Source organism: Gobio gobio (assembly GCF_949357685.1).
Source record: "Gobio gobio genome assembly, chromosome: 15".
Taxonomy (NCBI): Eukaryota; Metazoa; Chordata; class Actinopteri; order Cypriniformes; family Gobionidae; genus Gobio; species Gobio gobio.
The window spans coordinates 30,913,226-30,930,269 of record NC_137108.1 but is presented as its reverse complement, the minus strand read 5'-3'; the positions used below and the strand labels follow the sequence as shown (position 1 = coordinate 30,930,269).

Below are 17,044 nucleotides of genomic sequence, written 5' to 3'. Positions count from 1 at the left end.
TTTTTAATATAACTCCCGATTGTATTTGTCTGAAAGAAGAAAGTCATATACACCTAGAATGGCTTGAGGGAGAGTAAATCATGGGGTAATTTTCATTTTTGGGTGAACTACCCCTTTAAGTTTATTTGGTAAGACTTTATTTGATTTGCCACTTTAGACATTCTAGTGACTATAAGTAACTACATGTCAACTAACTCTCCTTCTAGTATTAGTAGACTGTCTGCTTAATATCTGCAAACACTTTATTTTGATGGTCCCTTAACAGACATTTTACTGAATATAAAGTAATTTACAACTACATGTCAAGTTGTCAACTTATTCTACTAACCCGAACACCTAACCTTAACCTAAAAGTCTACTAACCAGTGTAACCATTTCATTTATTAGAGAATATATTGTGAATTAGATTTTTTCTCTGTTAAGCATAGAACTCATTGGATTTATTTCTGCTTTAAACAAGAAAAAAAAGAAAGTCAGTGGGGTAATAAAAACAGATAATTTATCTGAAAATAAATGAATATATTATGTAAATAATATAAAGTTGTAATATTTATGTATATTATTTGTATTAATAATTACATATTAAATATTATTATTATTTTACATTTTAACTGGAAAACAAAACAAAAATACTCAATGAATGTTCAATTATCACTATTTGTCCATCTCTCTCTCTCTCTCTCTCTCTCATGTTTTATGAAAGGCTTTAAATCACCTGGAAGGCTTCCCTCGCAACGACATCATCTGGGTCTCCTCTGGCCCATGGCTGAGAAGGACTGGACTCCAAACTGCGTCCAAAGATGTCAATGTAGAAGAAGACATACTCCTCCTTAGGGAGACCTGCCCTGTGGAAGTGCACCATCAACTGGCGGAAAATATCCGGAGAACAGCATACAAACACCACTGCAGTGAGAAAAAGAGAGAGAACGAAGGATATCAAAATGAGAAAAAAAGCCTCCTGATAATTCCCTCCCCTACACACAAACACATCTCCTGATTCTATGGCGCATTGAGAGATAGGAGCTTGAATCTGGCTTTTTTTTTTTGTACACCCATTAGCACTTTTACCAGAAATGACTTCATAATCAATACCATAATGTCATTACCTCAGCATAACGTGTCAATTTAACACATCCAGACAGGAATTAGCATGTGTGTGTAAGCATGTCTGTATGGTGCATTAATGCCTTTATGGCTCTGAGTGAATCTGGACTCTCTGTTCTATGCTTTTAGGATCACACAAAAAAATACTGCATAATCTAATTTTCCTAATCAGCATTTTTGTCTTTTCCAGTAATACAAATCACTTTAAAAAAATACATTTATTTGTGAGATAAGTTTTATCCACATGCAAAATTGCATGAGATATTAAGACTTGTTTTCAGAGAATACATCCATTCTCCAATGAAACTCTTGCTGTGAGGAAACAGTGCTACCCACTGAGCCACCCACAGAGAATATATATTAAAGTAATTTTTTACACTTATTTTACTCATATATTTTTGATGTTTTAGTTTAAAAAAAGATGAATACTTTTACCTAAAAAGATATTACTTAATATATACTTGATATAAAATGTAATATATAAAACATTATCTGAAAATGTGTTAATATCTTATGCAGTTTTGCTATAAATATATCTTGTTTAAAAGATTTTTATATTAGAAAACATGTAAAAAAAAATAAAAAGTTTAAATATAACCAGCAGAAACATTTTCTATTTCCACTATTCATTTGATATTGTGCAAAACAGGATATTTCATTAGAATAATAAGGGACAGATTTTATATCAAATGGATATTAAGCTTCTCCTCAACATTTCTGATAAAGTGTACAGGCGAGAGAAGGAACCACAAATAGGTAAAGAAAGAGATCTGGACAAGAAAACAAAATGCATCATTAACTCAAATGAGTGAAGTGATCACAGAGAGAGAGAGAGCGAGAGGATGCGATAGAATTTGACTCCAGACCAGACAGTCATTTGCAGAAGGAGGGTAATTACAGGAGACCTAGGCTAACAGCCACAGTGAGTGTGCGTGTGTGTGTGCGCGTCTCAATGACAATGTGATTTCAGTTTGTGGATAATAACGAACACAAGGTGAGAGATGGAATTTTAGATCTATAAGCATCTCTGCCAATAAAATTACAGAATATGGGCAAATCAAAGGAAAGATTAAGTATTTTAAACAAAATACTTTATAGGAACCTGAAACAAAAGTATTAACCTGTAAACGTAGCCTGAGAACAAACAGATCAGTGTCAACCTGTGAAGGTCAGAATAGAGGGACAGGATCTAGTTGGAGAAAGACAAGCCAGTCAGTCTGTCTCAGTCTATCTTTGTATTGGCAGATCTGGGTAATGAGGGAGTCCAATGACAACGACAGGCAAAGCTAGTTGAAAATCTAACATAGCATTTGTATGCTCGATAACCAAATTTGAAAGCTTTTTAGTCCTCAACAGGACTTTAAAAAAAACATCTCTATGACTAAGTGCACAAAGGAAACACTGGTTTCTAATTGGTCATTAGCTGGTAGAATTTTTGGATCAGTCAGCAACAAACCAGCTACTGGCTGGTTATACCATTTTAAATGGATAGTTCACCCAAAAATTTTAATTCTGTCAACATTTACTTCCCCCTCATGTCGTTCCAAACCTGTATGAATTGCCGCCTTCTGTAGAGCAAATATTTTGAAGAAATATTTTGAGAAATGTCTTGTTTTAAAAAAAAATGTAAGTAAATGTTGTTTGGATCCCAACGTTCTTCAACATTCTTTTTTAAGTCATACAGGTTTGGAACGCCATGAAGGTGAATAAACATAACTTTTATTTTTAGGTTAACTATCCCTTTAAGGTGCAACTTCAGCAATTTTCAACCCGCTTTATATTGTTACAATGTCGGTACTATATGTAAATGAACAATGTGATGCAAAACGCGTCACCCGGGCCGACTTTTGACAGCTCCAGGGCTTTTGTGAAAACTACAGATTATACTTCCGCATTTTTGAATCCCCGCCCATGGACAGTCGGATCAACAGAGGGTTAATGAACATTTATTGTAAGGGTAGGTTTAACCCTTTGACTGTACGATCACACGGGTGTGATCAGTCTTAGCTGGTCCCTGGAGCTACGATCACACGAGTGATTAGAACTTTCAGGGCATCACATGATCAACTGCTAAATTCAAATGTGCTTTTGCGCTTTGGTTGGCGCTGAGCCAGAGACGGATGTGCTGGTCATAGACGGATGCGCTTGTCATATAACACAACTATTCTGTGTTTTCAACCACATTTATTTTAGGTTTCAGATATTTAAATACACATAAGTATAGCAAAACAATACATTTATAGTTTGTAAAATACGGACTGATTGTCTATTGAAGCGCCAATAATGATCCTCTGTATTATAATTTGACAGTGTTTTATTCATATCAGATACACATTGTATAGGTAACTAGTGTTGTAAAAAATATCAATATTTCCATATGTATCGATACTGGAATATCTGAAACGATACGATATTCCTTTTCTACAGTATCAATACCAGCCGCGCTCTCCTCTCAGACAGACAGCGAGTTGACACGCACCCGCCTCCTCTCATTCAGTCCGGTTAACCCTCAAACACGGCGAACGCGGGTTCTGCTGGATTTTTCCTCATGACTGCGTGTTAGTGTTGGCGTGACGGGTCTGAATTTCACGCGGGATTAATTCTACTCATTCAAACAGATTTCGCGCTCGCATCTGAAGAGCACACACACATACCATAATAAAGCCGCCTCTGACATACAAGGACAAAAATTAGCTCCTTTTTCCAGCTTATTAATGGTCAAATAGACTCAAAAAATGTCTCAATGTCCATCTTGGTGAGTATTAACGTAAACACAGTTGTAAACAGTTCAGGAAGAATGTGTAACAGGAGTGTTTGGGATCAATGTGTGCGTCAGGTCTTAAAGGGACAGCAGTTATATATTATTCAAACTATAAAAAGACAAAACAATCACTTACTGCTCTTGACTGATTCACTTTTGTAACTCTTATGGATTCATCTGTATTTAATTGTTTATAATGAAGATTATCCAATGTTATTTTAAATTTGATTACTTTGTTTTTTTTTATTCAGTTTCTTTACCTGCATACTGTTAGACTTACCTGAAAAAATAAAGCAGTCTATTTAATTTGTATCTTTATTCTATTGTATTTATTTGTGCTATTGTTAGTCATTTGTTTATTTGTTCTTATTTTATTACTGTTTACTTGTCTTTTTAAATTCAATTTAAAATCAAGCTTCCTTGTGCTGTAGCTATTGCAACACAATTAGTTAGCAAATATTTGTGAGATAATTGTAATGGTAATTGATCAATGTTTATATATGAGAAAAACCTTAAAAGTTTTATCATATAAAGTGATCTCTTCAGAAGAAAATTAACTGCCTAGACTTTCAATAGATGGAAAAAAAAAAAAAAATGTTATTAAAAATATCTATTTGACAGTATATTTTTTTCCCTGTGGTATTGAAAATGGTATAGAATATCGATCCTTTTTTAGGTATCGTATCGAAGTTAGAAATTCCAGTATCATGACAACACTATAGGTAACTATATAGTTTACTCTATTCCTCACCCAGTTCACCGGTCCCTTTCATGTATTTCAGGAGAAATGGGTGAATTTACATGTTTACATTTAATTTACATCTGATTCTCGTAATTTCAGCGCAAACTAACATGGCAGTGCCCAATGCGTATTATTAATCAACTAACATGATCCTTATAAAAGGTTTTTACACGACAAATTCAGATACTCAGATATGTGTAATTGAATGTGTTATCAGATGATATGGTTGACAAGTTTGTGAATATTTTGAATAAAACAGGAAAAACGGAATAAAAGCAATACATCTGTCATATTGAACTATTGTGGCTGCAGTGTGTCACGTGGCAAGCATGACGCGTCGCCATGGAAAAATAAGGTGACATTCTAAAATAATGTAAAAAAAACTGTGGTGGGGGGGGGGTCAGCTAGAATATCTTAAACTTGCGTGCAAAAGGGCTTTAAATCACTGAAAATTGTATCGTACCATATCAACTGTTGAGCATTATGGTTAAAATGGAACATTGTGGCAAAAGCTTGTGTGATGGTGTTTTGCTTCGGAAGGATGGGCAGAACTGACAGAACAGCAGTTTCTTTCAGTTTTTCCCCTCCGTTTGGCATAAAACACGGTGTCCATGGTCGTCCAGTTTGAAAGAGAGAGGTCACAATGTTCTCTCTGTATTTATGATTCTTTGACAACAGACTTTTTTCTCTATTTTTTCTAGTAAGGTAGCAATTTTCCCTTACTACTGAATAGGCAGCCATTTTTTATTGAAAGCTAAGTTTGCCAGTGGTAAAGTACCCCTTTAATGTGGTTTAGACAGTTTTTGGAACATGGTTTCGGGTTAACCAGCTAAAAGAGGGTAAAATACAGCATACATCATTGTGTGGCCTTACATCCTGTTGCCCTCTCACCCCCCTCAGAGTAACACACTTATGGCCAGAGATTTAATATGAAAAACACACACACAGCAGTCTTCAGGCTACTAAAGTAACACAAATGTGAAGTAAAACGGAGAATATAAGAGGGTAAAGTCCTACTGTGAATGAGTCAGAGGTTCAGTTCTTTGTGTCTCAAGTCAATAATGAACCACCACAGAACAAGACCTTTACATCTGCTCAACATGACTTTTGCCATGACAAAAGAAAGAAAGAAAGAAAGAACAAAAGAAAAAGAACGAAAGAAAGGATGCTCAAAATGCAGCCTCAATCAAATATCAAGCTGCATAATTTGAGCACTCAGCTGATGCCAACGATGCAAACTTAATCAGGATTTTCTGATTTCCGCTGTTCAAGACAGATCAGGACCCACAAGAGCGACTGCACTGACTACATTTCCGCTGTGATTACGAAGGCATGTCCATAGTATAAATGCAATTCTGTTTGGGAAAGGAGTATATTAGGTGTGAGAAGCAACCTGCCAGAGAGATAAAGCAGTCCATTACACACTCAAATGCACATCATTATCAGATGAAGCCCTTGAGAAAGACTTCTGGCAAATATCCAACCTAATGGAGAGAATTGCTATTTTGAACGCTGTTAAACATTAACTAGCACTGAGCAAATGAGTTCAGAATAGGTGTTTCGCTTTCCTCAGACACACACCTAAGAACATTCCTAAACATGTTTTCCCTGGACAGGACAGGAGTGACAGACCATGAGTGGGTGTGTGTTGTGGGCCAAATAGAGTTTAACTTCTGCATATACTCAGCCGAGTTCAGTCTACAAAGAGCACTAGCTGGTTGCTTTGGAACTGTAAGAAGGCATCTTCTTACAACATACTGTGAATAGGTAGTCAACATGGCATATGAAGCAGTGTGGCATATTATATTTTATCTAAAATGACTTATGGCATTTAAGTATTTATTTGTCCCACTACAACTATTTAAAGCTACACTCAGGACTTTCAGCTGGTCATGTGATGTGAACATGTCCACCCCAGATGACCCACTTCATGTAACATAAAAATGCATCATAACTGCTCCACACGGCTCCGGGGGGTTAATAAAGGCCTTCTGAAGTGATTCGATGCATTTGTGTGAGAAAAATATCCATATTTAAAAACGTTATATTCCGTATTCCACTTAGGGAAAAAGTGTAGCACCCACGCCCTATTGCAATTCAAAATGCTTACGCTACGTCTGATGACATTGCACACCAGTTACGCTCATCAGACGTAGCGTAAGCATTTTGAACTGCGAGAGGCGCGGCTCCCTAAGTTGAATACGGAAGATGATCGGCCGGAAGCTAGATAATTTACTTTATAAAGTTTTAAATATGGATATTTTTTCTAATACAAGAGCATCGATTCACTTCAGAAGGCCTTTACTAACCCCCCGGAGCCGTGTGGAGCAGTTATGATGGATATAGATGATAAAAGTGAATTTTGCATCCGATGACCTCTTTAAAAATCACGATAATTTTTTACAGTGCAGATTAAAACATTTTCATTTGTAAATTCACTTATATTGTTCACATTTCAATGCAAAACAAAAAATGTACAGATTACGAAATTTGTCGTGAAATTTCATGGCTGGCCAAATCAAAGGTCATCTTGGCCTGTGGTCCCTGGTTTGGGAATCTCAGTCATTGTGTCAATAAGAATATGAATGGACCGAACAGAGAGAAACTGCATACATTTCTATATATTCTGCACCAAAAATTCTTCTTTACCAAATACTAACATACATTTTAACTTTAATCTTGATCTTAAAATAAAACATGCAGTGCTATGTCAACTATAGTGAACATTCCTTTTTCTAATTAAACTTTATAAACATGGGCTTCTATTCTCCTGAATAGAATGGGCTGAGAAAAAAAATCTTACATTTTAAATTTAGACAAAAGAATTGTCTCCATTATATCACCACACCAACTAAACCATGAGTAAGAGCGAGTCTGCCCTCCCAACAAGGAGCTTGCATGCAATCAGATGAGGAGGTACGTTGTAATTGCAATCGAGAAAAATGACCGCACACTGCGCTCGAACGATAATGATGGGCTCAGAAAACGCAATGCCATTCTATAAAAGAAACTTGCTACAATTACACTGACAGCCAGAATCAGTGCCAGTTTTCTGTGTATTGAGTTTAAAGAACCAAGATCACTGGTGTTCTCTGAAAATTAGGAATGAATTAGAGTAAAGCAAACAGTAAGAGCAGAGCAAATACTGTTTTTTCCTGTTTTCTTTTTTTTTTTTTTACTTTTTTTTTTACAACAATAAGTAAAATTACCAATTATAAATATCATTTGAGTGAATAGCTGAAACTACTGTAGCTGTATCTGAGAATTGCACTGCACTTCACTCCTGCACTGACTCTGATTTATCCCATGTAAATGCAGGACTTGATCTGTTATGTTTAAGCTGCACCACCCTTTAACCAGCGATTAGGGTGCTTCAGTCCATTTTTCTAAAGAATATCGACACTACAGTTGCAGGCGCAACACTCACAAAACACTCCATGGCTACAAAAAAACGACCAAGAGCAATTACAACATGAAATAGCAGCAGTTCTATTGATCTGGATGGAATCCTTGAAGCCTATTTTCTCACACGTCTGTTGACCATGATGGGGGAGCAGAGAGGGACACAGACAGGCTTTATGCATGCTCACTTATTCAGCTACTTGCTGACAAGATGATCCATCTGTGCCTTGAGTGATCTGACAGAAGATGAGAGAACTGGAGTGATGTGTTCAGAATCTACAACATCGGGTGGGACAAAGCATCCGGACCAAATCTCACTGTGAGAAAGAAGAAAACGCTGATTATCAAATGCATTCTACAGCATCAAACGGGGTGGAGAGGAAGTAAAGGAAAGCTAAGACCACAACTCTCACAAGGGCTTTTTGCTTGGCTTCGCACAAATGAGACAGAAGGGCCTGATGGGGTTTAAAGGGACAGCATCAGCATTTATTTTACATTTATGGATATATATGAATGTTTATGTATTATTTATTCATATGAAATGGCACACCAGTAGTACATCTTATGGCTCAGACTGTTTTATAACTTAAAGGGATAGTTGAGTTCAACCAAAAATGAAAATTACCCCATTATTTACTCACACACACAAGCCATTCTAGGTGTATATGACATTATTCTTTCAGACGAATACAATTGGAGTTATATTAAAAAATGTCCTGACTCTTCCAAGCATTCAATGGCAGCCCAAAATTTGAAGTCTATCCATCCATTATAAAAGTAATTCATACGACTCCCCGGGGTTAAAAAAGGTCTTCTGAAGCGAATAGATGGGTTTTTGTAAGAAACATATCAATATTTAACCCGTTATAAATGTAAAATATCTAGCTTCCAGCGGACTTCCTTTGGTATTCAACTTGCAAAAAAAGCGTAACCCCTCCCCATTTTTTTATGCAACTCCGATTGTTTTCGTCTGAAAGAAGAATGTCATATACACCTAGGATGACTTGAGGGTGAGTAAATTATGGGATAATTTTTATTTTTGGGTGAACCATCCCTTTAAAGACATTATTTTAACGTTTTAAAAGAGTTTTGTGGATTATGGATTTTTGTAGTATAATTCTAAACACTGACAAAATTCAATATTTCCCAGCTAAACTTCCAGTTTAAAAAAATAAATGCATCAACATATGAAAGAAAATTGCTCTCAGTCTTTAAAATGGTGATTTTGCACAAACATTGAGGTTTTCCTATCATAATCATCAACAATGGACCAACACAAGGAAGTTCATAAATCTAAGAACAAAATCAGCCTTTAGGGGGGGGAAACTGAGCACATTTAGCGAGGACAGTTTAAACGAAATCTAAAAATGTTCAAAAAACTTCTGTCTGTCATGTCAGGTCACATCTGTCATGTTTCTCTTCTAATGCTGTTTAACATATGCCAGTATAGGGTTACAAATTATATTAGCGCAGGAAACTGTGTGATGTAAGGGAGGTCTGCCTAACATTACCTCATTCTAGAGGATGTGAGGTCATTCTTGTATTAAACTGAACCCGATGTTCTGCTGTCAAGAAGAGGACACTATAATTTGAGTATTCTGTTCACGGGAGGCAGATTCAAGACAGAAATAAAGACAAGCTTTCACATCCATGAATGAATCTTTTGATATGTTTGGGTTCAAGTCTGGAGGTGTTCAGTTACTCTGCATTACATCCAAAGGTCAGAAACGATGGGAAATATCGACCTGAAATATCAAAATACAGCATTCCTACAGCAAGCAGAGAAGCAGTTCTAGGCTTATAAAAGTGTGTGCTATGAGTGTACAAATTTTAGTAGTTTTCTTTTTTCTTTTCCATCTCTCTCTACCTCTCAGTTCAGATTAATTTTTAAGCTGATCCAGATGGATGGAAATGCAGAGCGAAGTGGAGAACGGCCTTGTGTGTAGTTTAGTTCAGCATGGCCGCTCTTGCTCGGCAACCATGACGACAAGAGGATTGTCACAAAGATTGGCATTTCAGTTGAAAAGATGACGACAAGGTAGATTGATGCTACCAGAAGAGGATTCGGAGAGGAATTATGTCACACAATTCCATAAAACGAGCTCAACTAATTTTGAAAAACTCATATAGTTCTGTTTGGCCTGAATCAGAGTCGTTTGCCCTCAGAAATCAGAATTTAAGATCTCCAAAATCTGGTCGAGGAGTTTGAAAACCAGACCGTCCTGTTGGCACTCGTGTCGAGGTTCTCTTTGAAGCTGTTCCACCATGTGCAGGTGTGATTGAAGTGATGTGGAATTTATTTATAAAAATTAAACCGGATGAGCAGAGTCCTCATCAACAGAGCTGCTTTGAAGTGTGTTTGTGTGTGTGACAGAGAGAGAGAAATTGATGGTAAAGCACCTGCTGACTTCTGGCCATTAACAGCCATACTATGCTGGAGATTTTATCTAAGAGCAAAGCAGCAGCTAAGTGCACATCACTTCAGCACTATAGAGAGAATGAGAAGTGTTATGAATATGTGTGCATTTGTCAATCTGTTTGTGTAATGTGACTAAATACTAATATGAAAAAATTAATGTTCCCCGTACAGAATGGACATTCAGATGATTGTAATTATGAACTAGTTGCACTTTGCAATCTCCAGTAAAAGCTCTTGTCAGGAAGAAAGTTTAAGTCCACTTTCATCCGCATTTATGAGCTGGGTGTTTTCCAATCTTTCTTGTCCAGATAAATAATATGCACTTTATGATCTCAGTTTTACCAATCTAGAACTGCACTTTAAAGAGAGAAGCATTTTGAATCTCCAAACGAAAGAGCATGCACATGGGAAAACTCCAGCAGAAGAGCAGGAATACATTAGAGATTCCAATCTCACAGGAGGCGGTGTGTGTCTCCATGTGTTTTCTTCCTGCTGCTGTTGATGCGAGGATGTTTTTACAGGGTTGAGAGGAAAGAGGCAGGAGGTGAGGAAGAGCATTTTTGCTCTTCTGAGATCTACGTAAAAGGTTACGGCTCCACAGGTGACTACAGGTAATCACTTCCTCTCACTGCCAGAGAGACCCCAAAACATTTCTGCATCTACAAAAACATTCCCGTCATCTGTCGCCAAAACCTCATTTAGGGATGCACTGATATTAAAATTATGGCCGAAACAATAAGATAAAAATAATTTTTATGTTTTGGCTGATAACCAATAAATGGCCAATGCTATAATATTTTGTCTAAATATAGAAATAGAAATATAACAATAACATTTTTAAATAATTTTAAATGCTACAGAGATAGATGTTTATTTTCATATTTGCTTAAGATGACACTGAACAGTGTTATTGAACTATCAAGTGTTTTAAAAGATTAATTTAATTGAGAGTTATATGACTGTTTATAAAAGGCAATAATGGAAAAAAAAGAAAAGATCTAAAAATTTAAAAACATACATCCATCCATCCATCCATCCGTTTGTCTATATATTCTATCTTTCTATCTGCGTGTCTATCTGTCTGTCTGTGTGTATATAACGCAACACTTTTGTTTTTGCCCCCATTTTTCCATGAGCTGAACTCAAAGATCGAAGACCAAAAGGCCTATTTCTCTCAAATATTCTTCACAAATCTGTGTAAATCTGTGTTAGTGAGCACTTCTCATTTGCCAAGATAATCCATCCATATCACAGGTGTGGCATGATTATTGATTATTGCACAGGTGTGCCTTAAGGCCATTACATACTCCGCAAGAACAGAGAAAAAAGTTCTCGCAGCCCTGGTTTGGGAGTTTTCGCAGCTTGTTCTTGACACATCATCTGAGCAGAACTTTTTTCTTGTGGGTGTCCGATAACTATTGTGTGAACTATTGTGTGGTTGGTCAGACATTTAAAGTGGACGGGGTTAATGCGGAGAAACAGACATTTGGCACCTGTTCGGCACCTGCTTTTCTTGTGAAGTATGGAATATCCAGGCCAGAACTAACTTTGTTCTTGTTCTAGCCACCTGGAGAAAACAAACAAATGTATTTGTTTTTGCGGAGTAGCCTATGTACCAAGCTTTAGGCTGGCCACAATAAAAGGCCACTCTAAAATGTGCAATTTTACTGTATTGGGGGGGGGTCCGAAAACCATTCAGTATCTGGTTTAACCACCATTACATTTCTCTCTAGCCATTGAGTGACCCAACAAAGCATCCAGTGACTAATGATGAACCATTAAAATCTTCCAGTTACATACTGAATGAGTACAAACTCTGTTTTTGCAGGAAATGCCAACAGATCAGATAGTGTGTGCTAAAATTACTTGCATGCTCACAAGGGTCATAACCTCTGTTAATAAATGTTGCTCAGTTGACAGTTTTATACCCCTTGGGACCTGAAAAAAAGGTTTAAAGTACATTTTACCCATTAAAAACTTAGATACAGGTTTCCTGAGTTCCCCTTTCCGGAAGAACTTATAATCTGATGCCAAAGTCAAAACATTGACTATATGAGCTACATTTTTTGATGCACATCACTGTTACTATAAAACTGAATCTCCTGTTGTTGACATATTGAGCTGTGACAGTCATAGGAGACTCAGGTTTTAGTCTGGCTTGAATCATGCATAATGTTGGAAAAAAACAATTTAGTCGATTACAGTTTCATACTGTCTTTCTGTAGTTCAATCATGGTTGTCGAAAGCATGGGAAAGCAGCAAATTAACAATGACATCATACTCTAAACATTTCCTGCTCTCCCTCATCTCTACACTTCTCCTTCACTCATTGTACACAATTAAACCAGTTTAGGCCTTGAGCAGCACCTCTTGAGGCATTTCAGTCTGAATCAGTGCAGCACAAATCAAGCTCAGAATATGTCATCACACAGACAGGCACAAAGTCACTCGATAGAACCTTCACACTCACACTCACAGTTCCTTGGTGATAGAAGACGTTTCTAGCATTTAGGCCTTGATAAACTGAGACCATTCTTTTCTGTAAGCACTTGAAGGAATAGTTCATCCTAAAAATCCAATGGTAAAAATCACAGTAGAAAAGCCTTTTTCGAGAATGGCGTTTCATTTATTAATTAGACGAAGAGCAGCGACGTTTTGTGGTGGAGAGACTTTTGGACAATTCAGAGGATGTGCTGCGTTTTGATTATAAAATACTCGTAAATAATTAAAGACTCCCACGACACATGATTTTGTAGTTAGTTGACGAAATGCGACCAACATTACAGCGAGCCAACGAGCCGTCATAGAGCATTACCGGTCATTCTTCAAGTGACTAACGCCCTACTTTATAAAACAGGCTTTAACTTTTCAACGAGCTTATCAAAATTTCAATCTCAGCCTCACTGAAATTAAAAGCACGCCATTGTTTCTCCATTTTGACTTCAGGTTTACCTCAGAAGCAGTTTGCGCGTTGTTGGTTGCTTGGTAACAGACCTGATTGTTGATTAACCAAACTCGATGGAGCAGTTTAAGATTTCCTAACTACAGATAAGATGAGATTTTGTAAGATAGGATAAGAATCCTAAATCGAGTTAAGATTTGATTCAGTAATACGAAATTGAGGAAAATCCTAAATTAACGTATCATATCTTAAGACCCAAGATAGAAAGTTTCTGTAATACGCCCCCAGTTGGTATGGAAACATGTCAATTGAGATTAAGTGGATTTTAAAATGACATCTCTAGAATGGCATCTAGAATATCTCAGAAGAACTGGACATGTAATAACATGAAGACAGATGCCCCCCTTAGCTTCTGTTGCTAACTCGGACAAACAGAGTTGCTAACTGTCTTACAATGACAGCTGTCAGTGTGAAAACGTGAGATGTTTTTGGATACAGAAGGACCACCTCTCGTCAAGGAGCATTCAAGTGGGACTTGAATATGCCATGGAGGGATATATAAAAGTTTTAAAATAAATATGGTGGGTAACAAGATTTTATTTCACAATGTAAGCGGGAGAAGCCTCATGTTACAAATCCAGGATCAACACTGTTCATGTACCACAGGGTAAGATTAAATTAATTTACATTTAACAAGTTTAATATGGAGAGGCACTGAAATGAGAACAGTTAACTATTTTGGTTTGTACGTTAGCATGGACTCACTAACTTTAATCGTAACTTAATGAGAGTATGACAACCAGAATATCCTCACATGGTTATTCACCGTTTTTGTAGCATAAACACCATCAAACCAATGAGAGCTTCGGATCTTCCAAAGTTTCTCTATGGCACTGAAACCTAGGGCTGTGCAATTAATCGAATTTCGATTTCGATTTCGATTTTGCCTCCCAACGATCACCAAAATAGTACAATCGAGAAAAAACGATTATTTTGCCTTGCGTTCTGAATGAAACGCGCACGCGCACATCCGCCCCTCCCGAACCCACAAATCTCTCTCAGGTCGTGAGTCTCGTGACTCGTGTGCGTTTCATCCGCTGGAATTTAAAAACTCGGCGCGAGTAGAGATGGCAGAAGGAGGGCAGTTACAGCAGCGTTTGGTGAGCAAAAAAGGCAAAACCAACTCCGTTGTCTGGGAACAGTTTGGCTTCGAGGAATCAGACGACGAGCAGAAACATGCTAAGATTTGCTACATGGTAGTGGCTGCAACGCAAGGGAACACCACGAATTTGTTTAACCACTTGAAAATTAAACAGAGTGACCTATGACAATCTAATAAAGAAACAAAAACTGACGAGAGCAGGGGAGCCGTGTAAACGTCCTTTTTTTCCTTCATATTTTTCAAATAATTCTCTCTTTGTAAACTTTGTTCAATGCATGCGAGATTGCGAGTGCTGCCATATTTTCGAATATGACCAGTCGTTTTCACCGTCATCACCCGGGTTTAGTGCTTTAGGGTTTAGGTTTAGAATGAGAAGCCGCGCGCGCTGTGAGAAAATGTGTCTCTGTGCGTTCATCCGAGAGCGCGCACACGTCTCTCAGCGCGCAAATATTGAGTTCTCTTTCAAAACTTGCTCTTAAACGGACAAACTCACACAAAACGTATGTCAACATGTCCATCTTGATGAGTATCTTAGCAGACATAGTCTGTATATGCCTTAAGTGAACTTTATACAGTCGATAAAGAAGACGCGAGGTCTTAAAGGGGCAGTAGCCTTTACTGCTGTCTGTTTAATGTCAAACAACAAAAGACAAGGACATCACTCACCGCTCTTGATTGAATAGCTTTTGTAAGTTTAATAGGATTAATCTTTAATTTATGCACTCAAATATGCAATGTTATTTTACATTTGATACATTTCTGTACCTGAAAACTAATGTTAGACGTACATGAAAAGCATAGCCGATCCATATTGTTGATCTTATTTATTTGTGGTTATCATTTTTACGTGAATACTTTTATACTTTGATTCGAATATATGTTATATTATTTATTTTAATAGTTCAAAAAGTACAACAAATGTTACAATTTCAATTGAATTGTTGAAAGGTGTATTTTTAATAAATACAACACATTCCCAAAGTCATGTGAAATAATCGTGTTACATAATCGTGATTTCAATATTGACCAAAATAATCGTGATTATGATTTTTTCCATAATCGAGCAGCCCTACTGAAACCTATAGATGTCCAAGTTTGGGACCCCGTGCAACTAATACTTTACATTTACATTTACGCATTTGGCAGACGCTTTTATCCAAAGCGACTTACATTGCATTCAAGGTACACATTTTACATTTAGTCAGTTCTTGCTTTCCCTGGGAATCGAACCCATGACCTTGGCGTTGCTAGCACCATGCTCTACTGTTTGAGCTACAGGAAAGCCTTACTCTGCTCAACTGCCATTGGCTCATCTGCGTTCGAGGGGAGGGGCTTGCAGATAGGTCAATTAGAAGCAGAATGTTCTAGCAAAAAAACAAACAAGAAAAAAAACAAGCCACTCACCTCTTCCATCATCCTTGATTTTGAGTAGTAGTTCAGAATAGTTAACAGGCCCTTTGTTCTCCTCGAATATTAGGTCCATGGTTGTGATGTTGTCCTCATGCATCTCCGTGTAAAGCCCCTCCAGGGCAAAGTAGCATGCCCTTTCACCCATTTTGGTGTCACTGAACATCAGCAGGGTGTGTTGGTGCCACCCGAAATGCTTGTAGAGGTGGAGAGCGTACTCCCCCAGTTTCTGGTGTGTGGGGCCCGTGTTGGTGATGGATGTGTACATTTCCATGTGCAGGAAAGCTACAGCAGGTGCCCCTGCCGTGATCATGGGGAGGCCCCAGTGAGCAGTGAACAGCCCAACTGGGGAGGAGGTATAGTCGCAGCCGGGTCCTATGAAGGCCCACGGGTTGTGTTCGAATTTCAGGTCCACGGCCATGAGGGGGGCAATGGACTCGGAACAGATACCATCCCTATCCTCGCTGTTTGCGAAGATGTGGCGGAGGTGGTGCCGGGGCAGCAGAGTGGGGTCGGCATTGACGCGAGCGATGGCGCGGTCCAGAGCGGGTCCCACGCGGGGCCATGCCCAGGGGTACGATGTATTGTGTTGAGGAAGTATGACAGCCAGTATGATGTCATCAGAGTGGATGTGTGTGGGTGTGCGAGACCCTTGGTGTCTGCTGGTCTTGGTCCAGGTCAGCAGTGTCCAACAGCACAGCAGCAGCAAAAGCAGCAGAAACGGTCGGCCTTCACCGAACCAGAGCAACAGACTCATATCACTGCAGCTCACGCTTCCAACTGATCAGGAACACTACAATCACAGGTTTATCAAATGAGATTCAAATATATACAGCATTTAAAAAAAAAAGTAGAGTATTGAAAGGTGTTTTAGGAGATTTTACGCTTTCACTGACCCATACTATCTATATTTGGGTCAGAAAGGCTGCTTCAACCTAAATGTACTAATCTTATTTTCACCTCTGAGAAGAAAACTTGATTCTTTCACCTTAGTTAATTTCCAATGATGATTTTTGTACTTTGACAACAAAAAATGTAAAATTACTTATGTGCATTGAAAGGTATATTTGGAAATGTTGCTGGTTTCACTCTATATTTGGGTCTGAAAGGCACCTGGGTCTGTAACCTATTTACAAATGTATCTT

General features: G+C 37.9%; 1 protein-coding gene across 1 annotated transcript in view; it reads right to left on the bottom strand.

Moving 5' to 3' along the window:
• The window catches only part of npr1b (natriuretic peptide receptor 1b), a gene marked incomplete at its 5' end in the record, with an annotated part of 59,375 nt that extends 42,719 nt beyond the window's left edge, over positions 1-16,656 (bottom strand). Inside the window, 2 exons of the mRNA XM_079836836.1 lie at positions 716-903; positions 15,897-16,656. Coding sequence (XP_079692962.1) covers positions 716-903; positions 15,897-16,656 — 948 coding nt within the window. The remainder of the gene's footprint in view (positions 1-715; positions 904-15,896) is intronic.
• Between the last annotated feature and the right edge of the window lie 388 nt (positions 16,657-17,044).